Raw genomic sequence first — 27,982 nt, 5'->3', positions numbered from 1 at the left:
TTTTTTTCCCCAAGTTCATTGCACTGTGAGGAAATCATGTAGTGATATTGAGTACATTTTAGTCTACAGTGTATGAGTCTTACTGTATAAGCTTATGTTAGAACTGGATAGGATTTAGTGATTCTCGCCCTGAATGCTTTGTTTAGCCAACAGCTCAGTGATGTGCAAAAGGGCATGTGTTCTGAAACCAAAAACGGCCAGGGTTAGAATCCAGGTCTCCCAACACATGGACCCCAGGGCTTTTTTCCATTTTTACCTTTGTTAAGGAAAATGACATTGCATCTATGTCAAGAAATGTTAAATAACTTTTAGTTTTAATCTTTTTTTTAAAAAAAATACATTAAAGCGACAGAAATGGAGTGATTTTTTTTTGGTTACAGTGTGTGTACACGGGAGTTGACTTTTAGTTTTTTGGGTTTTTTTAAGGGAGAACCTTGGCATTGAATGACAAGGCAGCAGTAAGCAGAGGCTTTAAATCCCTGCTTCTGTACAAACCTTCACCAACATGTATTAATGGCTTTTAGGATTTATCAAATAGAGAAAGAGTTCGTCTTAAAATGTCTGTATTTTCCTTTACTAATAAAGTTTCCATATATATGTTATTAGAACTACCTCCTTACTATCGGTGTTAGAGGGTGTTGTAGATTTCAAAACAGATTCCATAACACTGGAATAGGACCCTGAAACAAAGAAGTTGAAAACTAGCCCAAGAGATCTACCTCTCAGGATAATACTCAGGTAAAATGGAAGACTTAGTCATAAGTAGAGGACAGATGGATAGCTGCAGCAGGGATGGTGAGATTTTTGTATTATTGGTAATAATAGCTTTCTGGTCTAATCCTCACACTAGAAATGTGATTCTCAGTGTGAGATCCCTAGAAGAGCAGCATCAGCACCCTCTGAGACTTGTTAGAAATGCAAATTCTGGGGCCTAACCCAGACCCCCTGAATCATTAATCCTAGGGTTGGGGCTCAGTATTCTGGTTTCACAAGGCTTCCAGGTGATTCTAATGCACAGTTAAATTTGAGAATCACTGCCCTAGAAAAATATAAACCTGTGAGTCTACCATTTGTAATCACTTAGAGGCTGGCAGTACTTGGTTGGACCATATCAAATTACCCATAGTCTCCTGCTTTTGATTTACCAAAATTTCAAATTACCAAGTTTTAAAGAAAAGTCACCTTTTATTTTGGGCAGAGAGTTCAAACTGTAAAACTGCCATTTCACTTAGGCCTCTCAATAACCAAAGTAGGAAAAATTAAGGGCCCCAGTAAGAGACTATAAGGTAAATGGAAGTACTTGCGCAACGTGTGTGTGTGTGTGCGCTGACGCGCACGCCCTGGGTGATTTCATCATAAGCCGTGACTCCTGTGTGCCCGTCCACTCCCCCGCAGCTCTTTTAGCTTTCCTCTTCTATAGGAGTATATATAGTCAGGAAGCAGGAATGGTCTTCCCACCCCCAGCCATTTTTTTTCTTGAGGGTTCAGAATATTTCCGTTGCTATATCCTTCATCAGCTCCTGTTCCTGCCCCCTAAGATTTTTACTAGAACCTGTGTCTAGATGTGCTGCCACTGAGTTGAATCACTCTCCTGAGAGTCACAGCTGTTTCTGTTTCAAAGAGGAGCCTTTCTCTCCGTGTTATATGCATTTTAGTGAACTTTAGTAAACTTGAGATAAACTGGTTTTAAGTGATTGGAACTACAAGATGGCTTTTCTCCATTATTTTCCTCAGACCATTTAATTAGTCCCTTCCCTCTTTTTAAAAAATAAACACTGAGCATTGTGCTAGGCTTTGCATTGCAGAAATGAATAAAACAGAAAAACCTTCAAGAAGATCATAGTTTATGTAAAAACACAGCTGTTCTGTGCACGTAAAACTCAGTAGTAAAAGGCAGTAAATGAACGGAGGGTGATGGAGGTGGTAGGTGTATTTAATGGGAGCTGACTATGGCAATCAGTAACCAATTTCAGTTTTCTAAATGGGCATACTGTGTTATGTACTGCTTTCCCTCCTGCTTATAACGCTTCTTAAAAATAGAATTCGTAATTATATTGCGATTCATATTACATAAGAGTCAAAAGAATAGGAGGTCACCTTCCCACCCCCAGTTCCACTTCCCACTGTAAATTGTGCCTGCTTTTAGTTCTAGACAGTATTGCCTACCTCTGTGAATGATAGTCTTGTTTCTCTCCTCACTCCGTCAATCTCCCAATTATTATTCGTTGTTAAGGCTACATCATCAATGTGTTTGCATTTTAATTTCTTTTTTGCTTTATTTGCAGACCAATTCTAAAAATTTTAAACCTGGAAATATTTATAATGTGATTATATAAATACTTACTATAGAACAAAGTAGGGTGGCCTCACAGAAAATGAAATGTAATCCTATGTACATAAAAACTTTACCAGTGGAAAATTTTCTAAGTGTCAAATTATAGTGAATTCTCCTAGTTCTTTTTTAGTTTCCTTCTCTACTGAGACCTGTTCAATTCTGTTGTTTTTTCAAGCCCATGGTTTCTTTCTTTAGGGTTCGTTTTCATTTGGTTAGAGCTGTGGTCTTCAAAACGAAGCATCCACATAAACGGGTTACACAAGATAATTTTGGGGGGTGTCAGAATATATTAAAAATTAAATTATTTAATTTTTATCTGATTATTTTAAATTTTAATTTTGATATGCTTTATAATATATATAAATATATTACTATAATAATACATTAATTTATAAATAGACATGCATGCTTAGAGCAGATGATTTTTAATCATAAAGGCATGTTATACAAAAAAGTTTGGAGTTCATTGGGTTCACTGAGTAATTTTCAATATAGAATGACAGACTTTTCAAGTATTTGCTGTCTGAAAATGTCCTTTCTTCAGCTTGCATTCCTGAAGAATTTTGAGTATGAAATTCTAAATTCAAAATTTTTCTTAAAAACCTTAAAAGCATTTCTCCTTGTATCTTAACAGCATTTAGATTTCAGTGTGACTGGTTCCTTTGTAGATAACATGAGAAGTTTTAAGATTTTCTCTTATTTGGTGGAACTTTGAAATTTTTGCCAGGATGTGTCTAGGTATAGATCTTTTTTCAGTAGGCATTCTTGGTACTTGGTGAGGCCTGACTGGGAACTTGTGTCTTCCTTCAGATCGTGGAAATAGTCTTCTGGTTTTTTCTCTTGATGTATCTCTGTTATTTCTGTCTTAATCCCCTTCAGGAGCATTTAATGGCTCTCCTGTTGGAATACTGGATCTCTTCTGTCTGACCTCCATGTCCCTAACTTCTCTTATTTCCTATATTCTTTGTGTATTTAGTTTGTGTCTTCAAAAGTAGTCTTTATCTTTTATTCTCCATTAATTATAAACATTTTATTGTTTATCTTACCCATTGGAATTATCATTTAAATATATATATATTTTTTAATATTTATTATTTTGGGCTGCGTCAGGTCTTAGTTGCGGCACACGGGCTCTTTGTTGCAGTGTGCAGGCTTTTCTCTAGTTGTGGAGTGCAGGCTTCTCTCTGGTTGTGGCACGCGGCTCCACAGTGTGTGGGCTCAGTAGTTGCAATGCTTGGGCTCTCTAGTTGTGACACGTCGGCTTAGTTGCCCCCCAGCATGTGGGATCTTAGTTCCCTGACCAGGGATTGAACCAGCGTCCCCTGCGTTGGAAGGCGGATTCTTAACCACTGGACCACCAGGGAAGTCCCCCATTTATATTTTTACTTAACAAGAATTCTTGTTTTCTAACCACTTGTTCAAAGCAGCTTATTCCTGTTTTATTTAAGTGTACCATTCTGTCCCCTAAATTGTCTCCATTTCTACCAGGGTTATTTTGTTTTATTTTGTTTTATTTTACAGTTTTGGACCTTTTCCCAATTGTCTGTTGTGATTTTCTCCTTTAAGCTTCTCTGCTGATTTGTTCCTATCTAATTGATTTCTCTGCTAATTTGTTCCCATTTATCTGCCTTAAATTTCTCAAAATTTCTGATCCACCAATATCATCCTTTTGTATTTTCCAGCCCAGTTATGACTACATTCTTTTGCAAAAATTTGTTTTCATCTCATTGGTATGTTGAGAAATAAAAAAGACAGATAAATGTGCTCACTTGACTGCCTTGAACTGTTTACTGCTTTCAAAGTTCCATCTTGGGTACAATATCTGATCCAGACATCTAGAAATTAGAAAGTTGATGGAAGGCCATATAATCTGTCACATGAGTTTGGAAGAGAGTATGAAACCCCTTTGTTTGTTTGTTTTGTTTTTTGTTGTTTTTTTCTGTTACTAACATGCTAGAAAGGTTGTCTTTAAGAATTATAAGCTTAGGCTGAATCCAGGCAGGCAGGCAGACATTGCCAAATTTTAGCATTATAATCCTGGGTAGATTATGTAGCCTTTTTGCACTCTAGTTTACTCCCCTATAACATTGGCAGAAGCAGTGATTACTCTCCTCGTAGAGTTATTTTGGGAATCAAATTAGACAAATACTTAGGCCTGGCATATAGAAAGCCTTTACAAAATATTTATTCTTGATATTGTTAGATTGCTTCTATTCAGGAAAAAGTTACACATTTTAGATAACTCCTTATAGAACAGATAAGTTTCTCTCAAGTTGGCTATGAAGTTGATTATTATAAAATAAATTTTCACAATGATTCTTTGTATAGTACTGAAGATGCATTTGCAGAGAAAACTTCCTCAATTCCATGAGTTGAAAACCTTGGATGAAGTCTGTTGGTGACTTGCTGGAATCAGTAGCAAATATACTTTGCAGTAACTGCTAGAGATTTTTGTTCCCTCTTAGTAAGCACCTACTGTAATAGTAATAGGGTTCTTTGCATGATTGGACTCATAGGAAGCTAATAAATAACACTCATCTCATTGTATCATTTTTCTGTGTGTGTACTTCTGTAAAGTTATAATAAATATGTATATTTTTATGGTCTTCTTGAATGTGATGATAATTCCACTTCCTCTCCTACCCCCAAACTGTTAAATTGTCCAGAAACGCAGCTTCTTATTGTCTCTTACATGAATCACCTTTATCATTGACTTAAGTCTGTTTTCTAAACTACAAACCTTGATATCCATAATTCCTCAAAACCTTGTCACTTATACCTCTGCTCTTCTGACTTCATTCTCATTGCTGTATAATATTTCACTATATGAATGTACCATAGTTTACCCATTCTATTACTTAGGAATAATTGGGTAGTTTTCAGTTTTTGACAATCACAAGAGCTTTACTGCTTTGTTTTTATATTTATATGTAGAGCCCATCAATGAGCAATCTTGTACACATATTTTGAAGAACATATGAATGTATGCTTCTGGCTGTATACCCAGGAGTGGAATTGATGGGTTTCAAGGTATTCAATTGTTTGGCTTTAAACAATAGATATTGCAAACAGTTTTACAAAGTGGCTAGACTAATTTATACTTTTACCATCAGTGTAATTTTAGAGATTCATTTCTCCCTCTCTGGCAACATGTATTATCTTTTTTAATTTTAATTTTAGCCATCCTGTTGTGTGAGTAGTGGTTATCACACTGTTGTCTTAATATATTTGTCTGATGACTAATGAAATTGAACACCTTTTCATATGTTGACTAACCTTTTGGATATCTTTTTTTTTTTTTTTTTCACTTTCTATGAAGTATTTAAGTCTTTGGCCAATTTTTCTGTTCAATTCCCTGCACTTTTTATAATAATTTGTAGGAATTCTCTGTATACTCTGGATATAAGCCCTGTATCAGATCCCTGTATTGCAAATATCTTTTTCTACCCTGTGTCCTGCTTAAGAAATATTTGCCTACCCCAGAGTTGTAAAGATATTCTCCCATTCCCCACTCCCTCCAAGTTTTATTGCTTTACTTTCATATTTATATCTGAACTAAATCTGGAATTGATCATTGTATATGACATGAGGTAGGAGTCAAGATTTTATTTTTCTCTATGACCGTCCATTTGACCCAGGACCATAAAGACCATCATTTCTGTACTGCATTTCGTTATTTGTCATAAATATGCTAAATATGTGTACATCTGTTTCCGGATTCTGTTTTCTTCCATTGATCAGTTTCTCCAATTTTTTCACCAGTACCACTCTGTCTTAATTTCAGTAGCTATATTTTAAGTCTTGAAATTTTATACTTAAGTCTTGATGTCATACACTTGACGTACTTATAGTCCTTTAGCTTTGTTGTTCTTCAAGAATGCTTTTGCATATCCATATAAATTTTAGAATTCATCTGACAATTTCCACAAAAAGCAAAATTGGGATTTTGATAGTGATTGTACTGAATTTTTGTCAATCTGGGGAGAATTCTTTATAAGATTTATTTTACATTTCATGAACCATGGCATATTTCTTTTTACTTTACTTTTCTCTCAGTACCATTTTGTAGTTTTCAGTATAGAGTTTGTGAGCATCTTTCATTAGATTTACTTCTAGGAAAAGTGGATTTTTTAATTATATTATAAATGGTATCTTTAAATTTTTCTATTTTCTAATTGTTGCTAACATATAGAAATACAATAGATTTTTATATGTTATACAGCAACTTGTACAAAATTCCTTGTTAATTCTGTTACTTTGTACACAATCATGTGTGTTATCTGGGAATGATGATGATTTTCTTTTTTCTTTTCCAATTCTTATGCCTTTATTCTTTTCCTGCTTTAAGGTACTGCCTGGGACTTCAAGTGCAGTGTTGTGTGAAAGTGCTGATAGTGGTCTTTCTTGTCTCATCTCACCTGGAACTCTTACTGTAGGGGTGTGGGTATGTGTTTTAAGACACTTTTTGTAAAATTAAAGAAGTTCTTTTTTTTTTGGAAGTTCTCTTTTATTCACAGTTTTTTAAAGAGTTTTTATCCCAAATGGGTATTAAATTTTATCAGATGCTTTTTCTGCATCTGTCAGAGTGATCTGTTTTCCCCCTTTTTTGGTTAATAGAAAAAACTAATAGATTCTGATGTTAATCACCCTTGCATTACTCAAATAAAACTTCATTGGTCATGAAATATACTTTTCATGCAGTCCTAGGTTTGACTTGCTATTAGTTTGCTTAGGATTTTTATATGTATGTTCACGAGACAGACTTTCCTATATTTTTCCTTCTTGTAATGTGCTTGACAGGTTTTGGTATAAAAGTTACACTGGTTTCATCAGACAAGCTGTGAAGCTTGTTTTCCATTTTGTGGAAGAGCTTGTGCAGTGAAGCCATTCCTGTAAGTTTTCCTTGTGAGAGGGTTTTTAATAATTAACGTTTAATAAAAATAGGACTTTATAATTTTCTCTTTCATATTGTATGTCAGTTTTGGAAAGTGATTTTTTCAGGTAATTTTCTCATTTTACTTAAATTATCAATTAAGTTGGTGTAACGTTTTCATGATAGCCTCATTATCCTTCAGAGCATCATTTTAGGTGTTGTAAATTTGTGTCCTCTCTCATTTCCCTTGATTAGTCTAAAGCTATCGATTTTATTATTTTTTTCAAAAATAATACAAAGCATTTGGCTTTGCATTTTTTTCTGTTGTCTGTCGTACACTTTTTTTCCTAGTCATTGCTTTCTGCTCATACTTTTATTACTCTCCTTTCTTTGGGTTTGACATACTCTTTTCTAGCTTCCTTAGATAGAAGCTTGTCACCGATTTTCAGCCTTCCTTATCTGATATATGCATGAAAGGTATAAATTTCCTAAGCATTGATATAACTACATCTTACAAGTTTGGAAATTTCTTATCTTTAATATTCAGTTCAAAATGTTTTCTAATTCTCATTGTGATTTCTTTTTTCACCCATAGATTTAGAAAGCTATTATTTAATTTTTGGAGATTAGGTATTTTCTAGCTATCTTTTTGCTTATTGATTTTTAACTTAATCCCACTGTGATTAAGGTTTATACTTTGATTGATTTCATTGACCAGTATTTGTTTGTAAGGCTTTCTTTATCTTGCAGTAATATGGTCAGTTTTGGCCAATGATTCCTGTGCCATTGAAAATAATTTGCATTCTTTTGCTGTTGGGTGCCATATCTCTCCCCTCAACTCCTGCCTCTCTCCCTCCCTCTGGCCCCTCATATATATATATGAATATGTGTATGTATATTTACCTATATATGTCATTACAATTGTTCTTTCACTTACTGAGAGAAGTGAATTAAAGTCTCCCAGTGTGATTTTTGGAATCATCCTATTGCATACAGACACATTTAGTATTATGTTTTTATGATTGACCTTTTTTCTCCTTTTATTCTTTTCCTTTTTATGTCTCTGAATACTTCTTGCTTTAAAATTTCTTTTAAATTTTAAATTTAGCTAATGTAGCTGTACCTGCTTTGTTTTGGATAGGATTTGTCAGTTATATATTTATTCTCATTATTTTTAACCTAAACCTTTCTTTACCCTTATACAGTCACAACGTTTATTGCATTTTGCTTTATTGTGCTTCACAGATAATGTGTCTTTACAAATTGAAGGTTGTGGCAACCCTGTGTTGTCAGATGATGGTCAGCATTTTTAGCAAGAAAATACTTTTTAATTAATGTATGTACATTTTTTTAGACATAATACTACTGCACACTTAGTAAACTATAGTATAGTGTAAACATAACTTGTATATGCACTGGCTTAGTAGTTGTAGCTCATGGGCTTAGTTGCTCCGCGGCATGTGGGATCTTCCCGGACCAGGGCTCGAACCCATGTCCCCTGCATTGACAGGTGGATTCTTTACCACTGTGCAACCAGGGAAGTCCCCATATGCTTAATTTAAAGAGATTTAAGAAGCTTATGATACATGTATTGTTATTATTTTATCTTTATTCTTCCTGATAAGTCTTAACAAAACTGTTGAACGTTATATATTATTATATATTAAGTTACATACTAACTTATTTCATTATGTAATTATAGTTGATATATATAAAATTGCCTTGACCTCAGACAGTATTTTCAGTTATAACTTCATGAAGCAGTTCTATAACTTTTAGGATAAATATGGTAGTATTTCACAGTTGCAGCATGATTTACATTTTGTTAGTTGAAGAATTAATACACAAAAATGTTATGATCAACATCACATTTGGTTAAGAAAGCTCCTAGAAGACTTGCGCTGATTACAGATGACGGTACAAAAGAGGTACCTCGTAAATACACAAGTCACATTTTATAACTGGATAGAATTTCGATAATATTCTTCAGACAGTATGGCTTTAAAAAAAAAAAACCTGAACTTTGCTGGATAATTCATATATTCCATTAGTCTGGAAGCTTGATAGCTAACACACTAGGAATACTACACAGCTATTGAAAATGTCTCTCTTGGGAGTTATTAAAAATAATCTCGTTAGTACTTTATTCTCTAATAGTAGCTAATTTAGTCTCAACAGTTACAGAAGAGACTTTATAATTCCATTATTTTTAATGACAAAAGAAATATGTGTATATATGTAGATATGGACATGTATGTGCATATATTTTTTAAATGAGGTAAAATTCATATAACGTAAAACTAACCATTTTAACAGTTGTTTTTTTTTTAATATTTATTTATTTGGTTGCACCAGGTCTTAGCTGTGGCTCGTAGGGTCCTTAGTTGCAGCAAGTGGGCTCCTTAGGTGTGGCTTGCCAACTCCTTAGTTGCAGCACACAGGCTGTTTAGTTGCAGCATGTGAACTCTTAGTTGTAGCCTGCATGTGGGATCTAGTTCCCTGACCAGAGATCGAACCCGGGTCCCCTGCATTGGGAGTGCGGAGTCTTATCCACTGTGCCACCAGGGAAGTCCCAAAATATTTATTTATTTATTTATGGCTGTGCTGGGTCTTATTTGTGGCACGCAGGATCTTCATTGCAGCATGTGGGCTCTTAGTTGCAGCATGCAGACTTCTTAGTTGTGGCATGCACGTGGGATCTAGTTCCCCGACTAGGGATTGAACTCAGGTCCCCTGCTTTGGGAATGCGGATTCTTACCCACTGGACCACCAGGGAATTCCCTTAACAGTTTTGAAGTATACAGTTCATTGGTGTTTATAGTACATTCACAGTATTGTGTAACCAGCACCACTATCTAGTTCCAGAACATTTTTATTACTCCAGAAGGAAACCCCATACCCACTGAGCAGTCACTCCCCATGTCTCACCCTCCCTCTAGCACCTGGCAACCACTAATCTGCTTTCTGTCCATATGTCATATCATATTCTGGATATTTCATGTGGCCTTTTGTGTTTGGCTTTTTTCATTTAGCATGATATTTTGAGGTTCATCCATGTTATAGCACATACTTCATTACTTTTTCTGGCTATGTGATATTCCACTGCATGGATATACATTTTTTTTTTTTGCGCTACGTGGGCCTCTCACTGTTGTGGCCTCTCCCGCTGCGGAGCGCAGGCTCAGCGGCCATGGCCCACGGGCCCAGCCGCTCCGCGGCATGTGGGATCCTCCCAGACCGGGGCATGAACCCATGTCCCCTGCATCGGCAGGCAGACTCCCAACCACTGCGCCACCAGGGAAGCCCCACGTGGTTATACATTTTGTTTATCAGTTCATCAGTTGATGATTTGGATTATTAGCCAATAAACTTTTGGCTATTGTGAATAGTGCTGCTGTGAACATCGATGTACAAGTTTTTGTTCCAACACCTGTCTTCAGTTATTTTGGATGTATAATTAGGAATGGAATTACTTTTTGAGGAACTGCCAAATATACCACAGCAGCTGAAATGAACCATTTTGTTTCCACCAGCAATATGCAAGGTTTCTAATTCCTCCACATTCTCACCAATGCTGGTAATTTTCCATTTTTTAATTGTAGCATAACCATCCTAGTGACTATTTTTTCCTTGTCTTTGGCTTTCATCATTTTTACTGTGATGTGTCTATGGATCTCTGCGTGTATCCTACATGGAGTTAGTTGAGCTCCCTAAATGTGTATATATTGTTGTTTTTCAATAAATTTGGGAAGTTTTCAACGTTTCTTAGAATATTTTTTTCTTCTGCTCCATTTTGTCTTTTTTTTCCCATTATATGTATGTCAGTGTACTTAATAGGGTCCCACACTTCTCTTAGGCTCTGTTTATTTTTCTTCATTCTTTCATCTATGGATTGCATAATCTCTTGATCTCTCAGCAGGTTCAGTAATTCTTCTGCCTTCATATCTGCTGTATATGAACATGGCCCCTTATGTCATTCTTCCATTTCAATTATTGTACTTTTCAAGTCCAGAGTTGCTTTAAAAAAATAATAATAATTTTTACCTCTACATTGATATGCTCTATTTTTTGTGACATTGTCAACATACTTTACTTATTTAATCACGGTTTCCTTTAGTTCTTCACATGTGTATACAACATCTCCTACATAGACAGTTTCTATTACCTACTTTTTCCCCGTTATATGGGTCATGCTTTCTTGTTTCTTTGCATGTTTTTTGCAAAGAAAATCTGCATAATTTTATGTTTGAAACTGGATATTTTATATAATGTTAGAAATTCTTGGAGTTGGTTTCTCCCTTCCAGTGCATATTATTGTTACCTGCTTGTTTATTTGTTCAGTGACTTGCGGGATTATTTTAGTGGAGTTTGTTTTCCTCTCCTTCCATCCACCCCACTCCCCCACCACACCCCCCAACACGTACACACACACACACACACACACACACATATGTGCGCGAACACACACAGCCTCTGATGTTACTTATCTAGGGTTATAGCCCTACGTTTTCCAATGGTTAACGCTGGGATGACAATGATATTGGCAGAGTTCTTGACTCTCTCTTTCCCTGACAATTTAGAACTGTTATGGTCCACTAATCTAAGGCTAATTGCACTATAATTTTAGCAATGGCCTGAGGCATTAATTGCTTCACGTACTAATCAAATTTGAGTTCCTTTGGAGGAAAGGTTTCCTAAATCAGTGCTTGAGATATGTTCTGACCCCAGGAAGGCTCCTCCTAGTTGTTTCCATTGCTCCCTAGCAAACAAACCAGCCTACAGTTTAGCTTTTACGTCCCGAGATTCCTCTAATCTCCTCTCAATTGCCTTTCACCAGGACCTCTCCTGTTTTTCAGAGCACCCTTGCTCATTCCCTTGCAAATGAATTGCTATTTCTCTAGGAAAAGATTTGAAGCTATCAGTTTTATGGCCTCCTTGCCCCACAGGAAGTATCTCCAGGTCAGGTCTCTGGAGTCTGGAGTGAGTACAGTGATGTATTTCTCTCCCAGTGATATCTCTGCTCTAGGAGCTAAGCACTTGGTGGAATGGGGGTAGAGGAGGGGAATGGCACCCTCGGGTCTTCCTGGCTTGGTCCTCCCAGTATGGGACTCCCACCTTACAGGCTGCAACAGTAGCAGTCAGTGCTACAACAGCACCACACCCAAGGTAGATCCTACACTCCCCCCCCCCCCGCCCTCCAACCCCCACCATCTCTTGGCCACATTCACTTGGGAACTTAGCTTTAGCAATAGAATGCGAAGTGTTGACATCCTGCTCTTCCCAGTAAGATGGATACCTGAGCCCCAAGGGGGAAGAGGGAGCGCAATCAGAGAAGATACTTTTTCAGTATTTTAAAATTTGTCAGAGACTTGTTTTGTGGCATAGCATACAGTCTAAGTGGAGAATATTCCATGTGCACTTGAAAAGAATGTGTATTTGTATTCTGTTGTCGACATGTGAATGTCTGTTAGGTTAGTTGTTTTATGATGTTGTTCAAATCCTCAGTTTCTTTATTGATCATCTTCCTGGGTGTTCTATGTATTATTGAAAGTCACGTATTGATATTTCCAACTATTATTGAGCAATTGACTGTTTCCAATTTCATTAGTTCTTTCTTGATATAGTTTGGAGCTCTGTTTGCATATATGTTTATAGTTGTTATGTCTTCGTCATGGTTCACCTTTTTATCAATATGTACTGTACTACTTTGTCTCCTGTGATAACTTTTGACTAAAGTCCATTTGTCTTACTACGATAGCTACCCAGCTCTCTTTTGATTCTTCACATGGAATATCTTTTTTCATCTTTTTACTTTCAACTTATTTTTGATTTCCATAAATACACGGAGCCAAAAACATACTTTTCTAGTTTTGTAGAAATTGGCTTTTTCTTTTGAGCACTCCTTCAAAGCTTCACCATTTACAGCTCTGCCTTAGTCTTCACTTTCTGCTTGTGTGACACCTAAAGGTCAGCCAGAGTTGATAGCTTAGGGTTGTCTCACATTTTTTCCAAGGATATGTTTGGACTCAGTTATGCACATGACCTTCTAAGTTCCCCTGTATGTGTGAGAGCTTTTAAAAGCCCTTTTCTCCCAAGTATCTTTCTCAGTTTCTTTCTCCTCAGGCTTTCTTATCTGGCTGATGATTGCCCCAACACTTACCCCTGTTCCAGACAGGTACAGTAATACATTTGCTTTTAAATGGTTTTGACAAATGCTGCCACCCAGAATGCTGCTTCTACCCTGCGGAAGCTCCAAGACAGGTGAGACAAAGGCAAGCCCTTAAGCTGATCCTTCAGGAAGGTTACCAGCCTGCACAAAGCACACCCCACTTTGCCATTTTCAGTGAGGTCTATATGCATATAATTTACTACATCTGTAAATTTCTATCTATATAGTTTAGGGATTCACAGATACACAAGAATGTGAAGAAATTCTTTGCTATGCTAGAACTTTAAGATACAGATAACTTCTGATAGGAAGAAGAGGTTTGGTGGTAGGAAGATGGTTGTTTGACATACGGTTCTTTATATATATTCTGGATATTTGACATTCTTTATGGTGAATTTATGTAGCTGAGTGTGTGTCTGTTACGTATGCCTAATAGAACAGGGGTCCTCAACCCCCGGGCCGTGGACCAGTACCGGTCCATGGCCTGTTAGGAACTGGGCCACACAGCAGGAGGTGAGCAGCAGGCAAGCGAGCAAAGCTTCATCTGCCGCTCCCCATCGCTCACATTAACGCCTGGGCCATGTCACCACCCCCCACCCCCGTCCGTAGGAAAATTGTCTTCCATGAAAGCAGTCTCTGGTGCCAAAAAGCTTGGGGACTGCTATAATAGAACGTTAAGTCTGGCACTCAAACATTTTTTTTTTAAGTAGAAAATTACATATGTGTTTATTCTAATGAGTCTTGCTTTTTAAAATAAAGCTATAAAACATCACACTTAAAATTTTTAAAAGAAACATATTTAGAATATGGATGAAACCTTTATTTGTTAATTTGTGTAGATTGTCTACAGTTATTCTCTAGATTTTATATTAGTTGGGCTCTTTCTGCAAGAACAAGAATAGGAAGTCCTGAAGGTCTTGAATGTAGCTGATGGTCTACTATCTTTTTTTTTTTAACGTTTGAAGAGAAGAAAAAGAAAATAGAATACTGGCAATAACACTAAAATGGACATTAGGAGATCTTTGTCTTTGTCCTTCTTCTGATATTTATCCAGCAATGTAAACGTGGGCAGTTTATTTTTCTAGTCTAGTCCATTTCTCTCATCTTGGTCCTCAACTGTAAAGTAAGAGCTGGACCAGACAGGTTAAGGACTGTTTCAGCTCTATTATATCAGGAGCAGCAGCATTATTCTATGGAAAGAGTGTAGACTTTGGAGCCAGGCAAATTTGTGTTCAGCCACTTTCTGGTTAATAAAGTCTAAAGTCAGCTTTCTAACTTGTCTAGTCATTTTCTCATGGTTAAGGTGGGGTTATTAACATCCATCTCATAGAGTTGTGGAGGAATAAACAAGGTACATAATGTCTTGTAAGTATGCACAAATGCAGTCTGCTCACCAGTATTCTTCATACCCCCATTACATAACTACATCATTTGAAGTAGTTGGAAAAAAGACAAAAATCTTTGTAACCTTTTACTTGGTTCTTTTATATATATATATATATATATATATATATATATATGGATTATGTTGTGAGTTACACTTGAGCAAGGTAAAAACTCTTGTAGAGGCATTAAAGAACTGTTTTTTACTCTAGATTCTTTAAACTTACATTTTATTTATTTTATTAGTATTAAATTAGCATCTTCTTATAGAAAGTTAAGTATTAAAGATTATGATTAAAGTTTTCTTTGACTTACCATCTTCTTTGACCTAATGTCTCTCAATGTCTACTACTTGAAAAGTCTCTCTCTCTCTCTCTCTCTCTCTCTGTCACACACACACACACACACACACACACACACACACACACACACACAAACACATTTTCTGTGGGCTAATGTAAGCATGCAAATAACTGATTTTCTACTTCTTTTAAAAATAATGACTTGTATCTCTGTTAATTAAAACATAACATACTTAGAAAATATAAACAAATAAAAATAAGCAAAAATCTCACCACCCAGAGGTAGCCTCTGTTAATACTTAGATATATATATCTTAGCAGCATTATCAGTGCCAAAGTTCAACTCAGTGTGTCTATGTGCCAGTCTGTTTTTCTTTATGCACCCATACTTGTAATAACTCTACAAGCATACTTCGTTTTATTGCACTTCACTTTTTTGTGCTTCACAGATGCTGCACTTTTTACAAATTGAGGGTTTATGGCAACCCTGCATCAAACAAGTCTATTAGTGCCATTTTTTCAACAGCATTTACTAATGTCATGTCTCTGTGTCACATTTTGGTAATTCTTAAAATATTTCCAACCTTTTCATTTGTTATGGTGATCTGATCAGTGATATTTGATGTTACTATTGCAAAAAGATTATGATTCTCTGTAAGCTCAGGTGATGGTTACATTTTTAAGCAATAAAGTATCTTTTAATTAAGGTCTGTACATTTTTTAGGCGTAATGCTATTGAACATTTAATAGACTACAGCATGGTGTCAACATAACTTTTATATGCATTGGGAAACCAAAAATTTCATGTGACTCACTTTGTGATAGTCGCTTTACTGTGGTGGTCTGGAACCGAACCCTCAGTATCTTGAGCTATGCCTGTATGTGCTATTTAAAGTGAGGTCCTTTAAGGCATACTCTGTTTAATGTTTAACTTTAAACATATGTTGAATACTTTACCTGTCATTAAGAAAATTAAGTACATTCTTAATGGTTGCATAGTTCTGTGTATATAAATATATCACAAAAACATACTACGCTTATACTTAGTTATCTTTTCCCACAGTTGTGATATTTGTCCCAAGATGAATTTCTAGGATGAATCTGACAAAAAAATTTCTTTTGATACTAATTGTAAGATTGTCCTACAGAAAAGATTTGCCAGTAAAGTAATATTTGCTTCTCTGCAGTTTTCCTGGCTATAGGAATTGACAGTTTAAAATAATCTTTGAAAATAAATACTATAGGTGGAAAATGGTATGGATTCTTTTTTTTTTTTTTTTTTTTTTTTTCCAGTACGCGCGCCTCTCACTGCTGTGGCCTCTCCCGTTGCAGAGCACAGGCTCCAGACACGCAGGCTCAGCGGCCATGGCTCACGGGCCCAGCCGCTCCGTGGCATGTGGGATCTTCCCGGACCGGGACACGAACCCACCTCCCCTGCATCGGCAGGCGGACTTTCAACCACGGTGCCACCACGGAAGCCCCATGGATTCTTTTATAAATGATTATAAAGGAGGTTAAACTCCACTCTCCCTCTTTTTAGCTATTCTCCTGCAAATTGCTTCTTCATCTCACTAACTTTTTCTGAATCTTTTTGAAATCATTCTTAGTTGACAGAAACCATATAATTAGTGTTATTTGATGTCCATGAGAAGCATCAGCATTTTTATACTTGTAAAATAGTAGTTTATTTATTAGCATCATTTCCTTTCCCTTTTGCCAGAAATTTCACCATAAAAAAAATGAGGAAGGGGCTTCCCTGGTGGCGCAGTGGTTGAGAGTCCGCCTGCCGATGCAGGGGACGCGGGTTCGTGCCCTGGTCCGGGAAGATCCCACATGCCGCGGAGCGGCTGGGCCCGTGAGCCATGGCCGCTGAGCCTGCGCGTCCGGAGCCTGTGCTCTGCAATGGGAGAGGCCACAACAGTGAGAGGCCCGCGTACCGCAAAAAAAAATGAGGGAGGTTATTAAAACAACTTTACAATTTATATACATTCCCACAAGAAATGTATGAGAATGCCTATCCTTAAACTCTCACCACTTTTTTTGGATTATCACTAGTGTCCTGGGTTAAAAAACGGCTTCTTAACTTAGTTTCAATTTATACTACTCTAATTATGAGTAAAGTTCTTTTTCTATGAATTATTTGTAGTCTTTACTTTTTCTTTCTGATTTTTAGGAATTCTTTATGTATTAGGGAAATTACCTTTTTGTGTGCTATATGCATTGCAAATACTTTTCTTGGTTTGTTGTTTTCAAGGTTGGTTATTGTGGCTTATTTTATTAGCTTGCTTCAGAATCAGTGGCAAAAGTATGACTAGGACAGGCTCTTTCACATATTCCTAATGGGTAAGTTGATAATCGTTGCCCTTTCGGTACATTTATTAATTGTGAATTTGCTTAAGAGAAATATCCAACTCGTGTTTCTGCTCCTATTTCCACCTTCAACCCAGTAGAAAACACTGGTAGTTTTACTAGTCTGGGGCTAGCCAGGAAGACCAGCAGCTTTGCTGCCAGATCAGGTGGACTTGATTCGGGGCTTGATTTGGGGCCAAGGAGGGAGTGGGAGGAACTTGGCTTTGTCAGCTAAAAGTAGCAAACTTCGTTTGAAAGAAAGGGGACAGCCTGCAGCTTTGCTAACCAGGCAAAAAAGTTAAGAATAAAAAGCCAAACAGATATCAGCAGCTATACAATATGGTGGAGATGGATACTGCAGTTAAGTCCTAGCAGGTTACTAAAAAGAAAACAACCACCCATAGAAAAACAAATGAGAATCCAGAGTTGCTACAGTGTATTGACTAACAAGTCCAGCTTTCAGCCAAATATTATGAGATATGCAAAGAAACAGGAAACTGTAATACATATTCAGGGGAAAGAGCAGAAGCCACACATAAAACTACATGTTGTACAATTCTATTTACATGGAATTTCTAGATAAGGTGTAACTATGGAAAGCATGAGTGGTTCCCTAAATTTGGGGGTGGGAAGGACCTTTTGGGATGCTGGAAGTACTCTAATACTGTACTGATGAGTGGACAACTGTATAAATTCACTAAAAATCATTGATCTGTACATTTAAAATGAGTGAATTTCATGATATGTAAATTATACCTCAGTAAAGCTGTTAAATATGGAGGGGGAACCAACATCTTTGATGGTGCTCTGGATCTCCCTGTTGTGACTACCTGTTTGCTGTTCTGTTTTCAAACGTAAATAACCACTTGTGGTTTATAAAAGTAACTGAAGATAACAGCTGGAGGTACTTACAAGCAGTACCTCATTTTTATGTAGAAGTGAATAATTCTTGTTAAAGTGACAGTGTACAATGCTCTTAAATTGTGTATTCACTTTTCTTTGAGGCACTCTTCCTTCCTTCAACCATTTATCTCCTCTAGCTTACTTAAGTAAGGGACATCCACTTTTCTTCACCTCTCCTTTAATGCTGATTGTGACTTTTAAGTGCTCCTCATAGAGTGTTCCCAATGTTATCATCCTGACTTTCTTGCCTGGCTACTTTGCTGATTGCCTAGTTGTGTCATGCTGCAAGTACATGATGTGACAGGAACTCTTGTATGTGAGGAACCTACATAAATACATTTGGGTGAGTATATTAGTATAGATGCCATTACTGAAAGGGAGAATTACTCAAACAATCCAATCATAAAGGAGTAGAAACATGATATAGTGCAGAATCTTTGTGCTACAGCCCTTTTCCCCTTAGACCTCTGTAGTAATTAATCCTGTTTTCTATATGTATTTAACAATGAGGAGAAAAATGGGGCCATCCTGAATTTTGTTCCTTTAGTCAAACATGATACTTGTGATTTTTTTTTAATCTTGGTGGTGGTTTCTTATTTTTATTATTTCTAGTACAGATTTTGAATGTGCGTCTTCATTTGTAGTTTGGCATTTTTTTATACCTTTTATATCTTTTTTGATTTTTGTTTTTGGTTTTTTTGGGGGGTTTTTTTGCGGTACATGGGCCTCTCACTGTTGTGGCCTCTCCCGTTGCGGAGCACAGGCTCCGGACGCGCAGGCTCAGCGGCCATGGCTCACAGGCCTAGCCACTCCGCGGCATGTGGGATCTTCCCGGACCAGGGCACGAACCCGTGTCCCCTGCATCAGCAGGCAGACTCTCAACCACTGCGCCACCAGGGAAGCCCTCTTTTTGTTTTTATGTATCTTTCAGGTAGCTTTCTTCAGTCTTTGTTTTCTTATTTCATACTATTGTTTCATTGGTTGTAGACACAGAGCAGATATTTTCTTCTACATTTTGAATGAAGTCCTTCCTTTTTTTTCCCTTAGTAGTTTCTTTTTATAGGACTCATGTGCTTTTCTTCACTCATTAATTATTCTTAAATGAAAACAGTGTTCTCCAGACTTGATTCCTTGTACTGGAATGTAATCTCAACACCGCTGCCTATACCCCTGCAAAGTGCAATACTTACATAGCTCTTCTGGATTTTGCCTCTTTTCTTTTATAGACTTTTCCAAGTTGCAAAGCACCATCTAGTCACTAATGTCCTGGCCAGGTTATGATGATTAATTATGTGTCCAAATAGATGTAGTTCAAGAACAGCCAATTGGGAGGAAATTTTATGAGACGGTACATATTATCTGGTAGGGAACACTCTGATAGGGACAAAGTCTTATCTGAGAACCTGTGTGTCTGAGATAGAGGTAGATTTCTGTGGAATATAATTCTTCAGCATTGCCTGTTATGTCTCATTCTGTGTTTTTAGTTGGTCAGAACTTGGGGGTCTGAGAGACGAGTAATATTTGTAGTTTCCAGGGCTGTTCTAACTTCGTAGCCCTTTTGATTTTCATAAATATGTCAACGGAAAGGTGAAGGAAGATGAATCAAATATTAATTGTTACAAGTTTCCACGTTATTTTGTGATTTTATGTTTTTGATCTTACTATTAAGCTATATGTTATTTTTTGATTTGTGACAGTTTTGGAAAGCATGGCTTTGTATAATAAAATCTGTAAGTATTAACTTCATTCAGATTTCAAGTATTATATGGCATAAAGTTTTATGGTTTTATTTCTAAAAAATTAATTTTCATTAATTTAAATGAAATCCTCATGTTTCCTCATAATGTAATTTGAGAAAGTAATTGTTTTATGACTGTTTAAATACTTCTTTCCTCTTTATTCAGTTAGTTAAACTTTTTGATTAGTAAATTAAACTTCTTTTCTTTGTAGTAAAGCACTCAACTGTGTGGGATATTGCATAAATCTTAGAAGACTACAATAAAGTGGCAATGTCTCAGGAACCCACCCCACCTCTCTCTGGAGATATGTCTACTGGTCCTATAGCAGAAAGCTGGTGTTACACACAGGTACATGCTGTTAAAAATGCCTTCCTTTATGTCACTTACAAGTTGTGTAGTATTTTGAGAATATTGTGAAGCACTTTGGCATTGTTACTAGAAGTGTTAGAAGAGTGGGTCAAAGAATGTTTAACATGTGACAGGTCAAGAGTGTAAAAGTCATCATTGTAAAAGTGCTTTTCTGAATGTTTTAGGTTAAAGTTGTAAAATTTTCCTACATGTGGACCATTAATAACTTCAGTTTTTGTCGAGAGGAAATGGGTGAAGTGTTAAAAAGTTCAACATTCTCATCGAGCCCCAGTGACAAAATGAAATGGTAAGATGTTTGTTTGTTTTGGGTATTTGTTTTTGATATGATCATCGGCTACTTTAAAATTTTGTTGTTACTGTTTCTGAATGGATATTTGTCTAATTTTATATTAGATTTATAATAAGTTCCTAATAGTATAGAGAATTGTAAAGAACTGTGAGGATATTGACAGGAGTGCTGTTCTATTATTAAGATTTAACATAAAAAAAAAGAAATAAGATAAACTTACTTTGTAAAAAAAAAAAAATATATATATATATATATAAGTGGATAATTGAAGACACTTCTAAATTAAAACCAGTTCTCTTAAAAAAAAAAAAAGATTTAACAAATGATTTCAGTATCCTCTCTCTTGAATGTTTAAAGTATTATTTTCCTCCTTGTGAGCCTATTGTTTTATTTTAGGTGCCTGAGGGTAAATCCAAAGGGATTAGATGATGAAAGTAAAGACTACTTGTCCTTATATTTGCTTTTAGTCAGCTGTCCAAAAAGTGAAGTTCGAGCAAAATTCAAATTTTCCCTTCTGAACGCTAAAAGGGAAGAAACAAAAGCAATGGGTAAGTGATTTCCAAACTGACTTGAAGAAGTCTCTGTGTAACTGTGTACTGTGACTTCCGCACTTTTACTTAGAAAAACTTAGGATTTTTTTTCCCTAAAACCTAAAATCTGCTTAACCCAAAACATTTCATTTTGGCTGTTAATTTTAAATACCAGTGTACAGTTACAGTTGTTTTACTAAGTCTTAGACTTCCTAAGACATGTAAAATTAGTTTTAAATCATATTAAAATTTAAATTTTTTATGCCCTAAAATGACATTCACTTTTCACTTGTAAAAACAGCTACTGTCAGGGCAAGATGCCTGGTTCAATGCCTGGCATATGTAATAGGTGTTCAGGAAACATTTCTTTTTCTTCCTTGCCATTTTTGCCAGATAATAAAATCTGAAGAACAATGTGAAAGGAGTTTGAATGTCCTGATATTTTGTCACTAGAATTTTTTTGAGCAGTGGGCTGAACACTGACTGAAAGGAAATCAGTTTTTTTTAGTCTCAGGACCTGTTAAATTCATTTCAAGCTTCTGAATTATAGCCAGCTGAAACCATGTAGCCTGGCACTTCATAACAGAAGATCATTGTAGGAAATGTACAGTGTGCGTAGTAGGAAAATATGAACTGCTGCATTAAATTTGAAGTGATTTCTGGAAGTGAATAACAAAAATCAAGTACTAACCTCACTACAAAAAACCCTCCAAGTACACACTTCAATAATATGTTTTGTTGCTAAGGTAATACATAGTTTCACATGTGTTTTCACATTGTCTGACATTTAAGACAGGCGAGTGTCTTAGTTCAGGCTGCTATACAAAGTAACATAGACTGGGTGGCCTATAAACAACAGACATTTATTTCTCACAAATCGGGAGACTTCGAATCCAAGATCAGGGTGCCAGCATAGTCAGATTCTAGTCCGACTGTTGTACTTGTAGACTGCCAGTGTTTCACTGTGTCTTCACATGATGGAAAGGGCTAGGAAGCACTAATCCTTACATTCATGAGGGTATCTACGCTCATGACCTCATCTAATCCCACTCACTGGCCTCTTAATACCATCACTTTGGGGATAGGGTTTCAACATGAAACTTTTGAGGGGATACAAACATTCAGTCCTTAACATGGAGTATCTCAGTTAAATTTATTACTGGTTTTCTACCTTCAGCTTGTATAACAGATAATGAATACTTTCTGTAAAGGACCTTGTTTATTTCATAGTATACAGCTGTTAATCAGTATGTTAGGCATTTGAAACATTTACTTCAGACATTTATTAAATCTTTTACTAATCATACTAAGACCGTCTTCTGGACTTTTATGAAAATTGTTTTTAGAGGTAATGGGACTATGTCTGAAGACCTAGAAATGATAGGGGACTTTATTTAGCTTTTTTACCAGTTAATGGATTTTTCTCTAGTTAATGCAACTTAAATCAGTGGGATGGTTATCCCAGGAAAGCTTACAGGATGCCCTGGTGATATAGAGCATCCATTTTTAAAGGGAGAAACAAGAAATGAGAGGTATGTTTCTAAGTTGGTTCTGATATTAGATGATGAATAGTATGCCTATGCCAATGTATTTTAATCCTACTTCATTGTTAAAGGGCTTAGATTGTTTGAAAGATCTCTTCCTTCTCCTTGACATTTGATCTGGCTTTTCTTCTACTTAGATATCTAGGAATCTGAAAGTGAGCTCATTGATAATGGCCAGAAATTTTGGTAGACTGTGAAATGATCTGGTTCTACCTAATGTAACTCTTTTGACATTTTACCTATGAACACACATATCTGTAATTTTTATGATGGATGTATTGGCCCAGTCCTATTTTTCACATTCATTTAACTGTGTTATCATTAACAGAATGTTTCTTGGATACTTGTTTATTTAAACTTTTATTCTGTTTTCCACCAGAAAGCCAAAGAGCATATCGATTTGTACAAGGGAAAGACTGGGGTTTTAAAAAATTCATTCGAAGGGATTTTTTGCTTGATGAAGCTAATGGTCTTTTACCAGATGACAAGCTTACATTATTTTGTGAGGTGGGTACAATTTTTATTCAAGGAACTCACTGTTTGGCTATATTTAGTGATGAAGCAAAAATATACACTAAGTAACTGGTGTAATTGGTAATATTTTATATGTAAATATTTAACCATGTAAAAGCTGACTGGATTTTCTTAGAAATCAATGTAGTAGCCCAGTCTGAAAAAATTCTGTCATGTCTTTAAGCTATAAATTGTATATACAGTTATACTACCACATACTAAATACTTCTTCCTCATAGGAAGACTATGGATGTGTATAGCTTCATATCAAGATTTCTGAATATCTTCTTCATTCTGAATAATTCTAAATAGATGGTCAGTATTTTCTGTCATATTCAGATTGATGATATTAAACATTATTACTAGTTTATCAGTTTGAATCCATACTTAAACGGAAGTGAAAGTGCCTGAAAAAAGGCTGGGAAGCTTTTTGTTCATTCAAGCAGTTAGATTCATTTATTCAAATAGATGTTAGCATTATAAGCAAAAGCATCTCAAAATTTTTAAGATATACCTATGTCTGTTGACAGACTTATAAGATATAATTATATGCATGAAATGTCATCTTTTGAAACTTACCAGCATTGCCGCTTCTAATAATTTACACTTATGATTTGTCTTAATTTGAGGCTTGAACTTGGTTCTGTCATTGTTATTACGTAGCTTTATCTATATGAATTGTTGAGATGATCAGGTAACCTCAGCATTAAATATATTTCAGTAGGTTATTGTAGACAGATGAGTGTCTTGGAAGCACAATAACTTCCTTAACTGCTACTAAGGTAGATTTACTCTTTTTATAGAAAATGTGTAAAATTTCTTGGCAAGATTTACAAACTAATTGAAATATGGCCCCAGAGACTACATAGTGCAAATATAGTGCATCTTATTTTCACTTAGACAAGTTAAATGAACTGTATGATGAATTTGTTATGAATACAATTATTTGGTTGATAAAGCACATACCACAAGTGTCTTGAGCAGAGCTTATCATTAAATAATTTGATAAAAATACATACTAAAGCATTTGTTGCCAATAGATAAAATGCTCTAAGTAGTATTTTAAATAATTGTAGGTTATGTTATTTAAGCATTCTTTTTTTTATTTATTTAAGCATTCTTAATGTAGAATCTTTTCATAATTTTAGCAGTTATCTTAAATTTCAGCATGTTAATTTTTTTTAATCACATAATCTTAGAATTTAAAGGATCTTAAAGGTTGTGTAATCCAGTTAAGAAAAAAAACTACTGCAGCTAAAAGTCTTTTTGTGAATAAACATTTTAAGACAATATTTCTTTTTTTAGAATTGAAATATTGTTTACTAAGTATATTTCCCTAAGTATATTTTATTGGAACCTAGACAACCAAAAAGTTCAGAATGAAGGCTGAAATTAAGATCTTTTTCTGATATAAGTTTTTGAAGTATACTTTTTATTCACATGCTAAATTATACAAGCTAGTGACCTCCTAAAAATCGAACCCACCATGACATGTATTTTAAGTTGACATTGATCAAATTCAGTTTTGGATACTGTAATACATACCTTTACTGATGTAGACCTTTATACCCTGGGCACTGTATTTAACATAGGTGGGCAAAAAGTGCTTTGAACAAACATTCCTTGTGCCCTTTCCTTCTTTATTCCGTGCCTCTCACTGATGCCCTTCCTTCTACAGCATCTCCAGCACTGCTTGCAGAAGAGGAGGAAGCATTGCACTGGCCTACCTAAAGAACTGCCTCCTCCCCTCCCCTGCAAGTGGTGCTGTAGACAGGTAAGGCAGTCTGGTGCTACTCTTTGGTGCAAGATGTAAATAATCTTGCAAGTTCCATACTATGAGTCAAATAGCCAGAGGTAGAAATTTCTGGCAGTGTAAACAGTTCTGCCCCTTCTCTCCCAAAGTGATGCAGAAAACAGGCATTGAGGAATAAGTAGGAAAAATAGAAAATTGGTTAAATTGCTTTATCTTTTGGAATCCAGCAGATTTTAAATAATCTTATGGTCCAAAGACCCATGCTATTCTATGGTATACAGAAGACTATATATACAGGTAGAATATATGTAATGAATTGTTCATAAAATTAAATTAATTCATTTAGAAGGACTTTTTTTCCCCTCCTATTTTTCTGTTGCTAAGTTAACCTTTCTGTTTTAAAATACTTTTGATAGTGGATGGAAGTTGGGTTTTATTCTCTAAAAATGACAAAATGGAAAACTGACAACCTGATTTCTATCATCTGCATTCTAAAAAAGGATACCTGTCTATGAAAGCCAGAAAGTCTAAGACCCAGTATTCTAGAAGATGATATGAAATTGGACTACTAAAAGTTTATCACTTTGGAGCCAGTGTAGGGGATGGTTAGGTAGTTGATTAGAGTGGCAAAATTTGTAGTACTATGCACCTTTGGATATTTCTAGCTAGCCTTCAGAATTAGATTAGAGAATTGAGAGTTTTAAAAATAGGAACCAGTAGTCCCAGATTTCCAGGGAAGTCACAGCTGATTAGAGCCTGCACATGTTCATCTTTAGTCTAAATTATATTCTCAGAGTTGATCCAAAAGCAAATTTGAAAAGGAGCTGTCAAATGATTTTGAGGTTTTACGTTGTCAGTTTTGAGTATTGTGCATTTGCTGTTTTATTTTGAAAGAACAACAGTTTAACCTCAGGAAAGAATCTCAGCCTTTCTTCTGAATTTTTTTACTCTAGCTTCCATTCAGTAAGAATGTTCATTACCTATATTTGAATATGTACTAGAAAAAATGAAAATTTTACCAATTTCTTAATTATAGGTATCAAAGAAAATAATCATCAGAATTCATTGCATATCAGTTTTAATTCGATCATTAATTTCTGCTCTATAAATAGTCCCTTGAATACTCTTCAGAATATGAAATGTTAATTATGTCTTACTTAAAATTTGTGGTTGCTGTGATAATAGTATGTAGATATGTATGCCAATAATATAAATTCTTCTGAATTGTGATTATATATACAAAGTACAAATATATCATCATCAGTATCTATGCCCGATAATAATGGCTTTATTTTTTGATCCTTTTTTCCTTCTATCACCTGATTTTTGTAAAATTTTTACATTATATATTGTTTTGAATTAAGATAATTAGATAATAAGTAGAATTTAAGAAATCTTTTCCTAAATTTAAATAATATGGTCACATTTTCATGACTCCACTGCATACTTTATGCAAGTAATTGAACTGTTCAGTTTAATCCAGTTTCTGCTCTCTAGAAATTTCAAGAGCAGTGCGGATATGAACAAGCAAACACTGTCTTTGTGATCCTAACTAAACCCTGAATATTAATACCAACATTTTTGATTTATGTATCGTTAAGTTATAATGTATGGTGTAACAGAGCAATAAGGTAAGGATTAGTGAAGCTTTTTTTTTCTGTTTTGTAGTTTGTAAAATTTTAGAAACAATTTGAATAATTAAAAACTTAATAGAAGAATCTTTATTCATGAACTTATTTATGTGCACAATGTCTTGGCTCCTATATTTAGAAGAACATCTCAGAAGATTGTTGTGATAAATCCCTTCAGAACCATAATTGCATTAACGTACTACTAATTTCTTTAAAAATCCAAAGAAATACTGTCTAGTACAAAGAATGCTATAAAAAGGGATGTAGGTCTAGTCTTCCTCTGATACTGACTAGCAGTGGATTTAGGACACTTTAGTTACCTTCTCTGGATCTCACTTTTTCAAATTTTTTTTAAAAAATGAGGTGATTGGATTAGATGATTTCTATGATGTGTGATTCCAAAAGGTTAATAAAAGCGGACAAACAAAATGGTTAATCAAAATATCCTCAGAAAATAAAGTTTTCTTTAGAAGCCGTCTATTCATTCATATGAGATACATGTTATTACATCTGGGTGAGTGAGTACTAATGAGATTTAATATTCTTCAAACATTTTATATTGGACCATTATACTTTCTTAGCATGTTAGTAGTTTGGTCCAATTTATCCATTTCCAATTTACAATTTCTACATAGTTTACTGTATTTGTCCTTACTTATACTTACTTTTAATTAACAAAAGCCTTATGAAATATGTTTTTAAATGAACAGTCATCTATCGCTGCATAACAAACAACCATAAAACTTAGTAACTTGAAATAGTAGATAACTAATATAGCACTTTTTGTGAAAGATGGTTCATTTACTCTTGACACATTTGATTTACTAGTTGAGGTAGTATTTTCTTCAATTTATTAAATGTAATATGAAATTCCTAGTAATAGTATATTCCTTTTCCTAAAAAATTAGTGTGCCAAACTTAGTCAGTAGTGTTTTAAGACTTCATTCAGTATGTAGTCATCTGAGAGATAATTTAATCCATATATATTGGACTCCATATAAAAGCAATGTTGCAGTCATACCAAGTTTTATTTATTGATTATTTTACAGGTAAATAAAAGGTCTGCAAATCGAATTAAATTATATTTATATTGTTCTTACTGTTGATTTTTTTAAATAAAAGATTTCCATGAACATTAATAACTACATTGGTTTTGTGAGAATTCTCATACTTTAAAATTTAAATCAATATTACTAGATATTTAAATCAATTTGTTTAGAGTTGAAACATATAGGGACAACACTTAAAATACTTCCCAAATTGCATATTGTAGTCTGTAGTTTTAAAAAACATTTTAAAA

At 35.2% G+C, this 27,982-nt stretch overlaps 1 protein-coding gene across 4 annotated transcripts in view; it reads left to right on the top strand.

Moving 5' to 3' along the window:
- The window catches only part of SPOPL (speckle type BTB/POZ protein like), a 60,606-nt gene that overhangs the window by 20,290 nt on the left and 12,334 nt on the right, over positions 1–27,982 (top strand). For 2 of the 4 annotated variants that reach the window (XM_030883040.2, XM_060302481.1), the window contains 5 exons: positions 20,265–20,401; positions 20,587–20,708; positions 21,108–21,259; positions 23,165–23,292; positions 24,977–25,072. In XM_030883040.2, the coding sequence (XP_030738900.1) occupies positions 20,324–20,401; positions 20,587–20,708; positions 21,108–21,259; positions 23,165–23,292; positions 24,977–25,072 (576 nt within the window). In that variant the 5' untranslated portion in view covers positions 20,265–20,323. Of the gene's footprint in view, positions 1–20,264; positions 20,402–20,586; positions 20,709–21,107; positions 21,260–23,164; positions 23,293–24,976; positions 25,073–27,982 lie in introns of those variants that run through there. The other 2 variants (XM_030883045.2, XM_070046006.1) reach the window with 2 other exon arrangements.

The sequence above is a fragment of the Globicephala melas genome, chromosome 7 (assembly GCF_963455315.2).
Source record: "Globicephala melas chromosome 7, mGloMel1.2, whole genome shotgun sequence".
NCBI classification, from domain to species: Eukaryota; Metazoa; Chordata; class Mammalia; order Artiodactyla; family Delphinidae; genus Globicephala; species Globicephala melas.
This window is presented reverse-complemented; position numbering and strand designations above follow the sequence as displayed.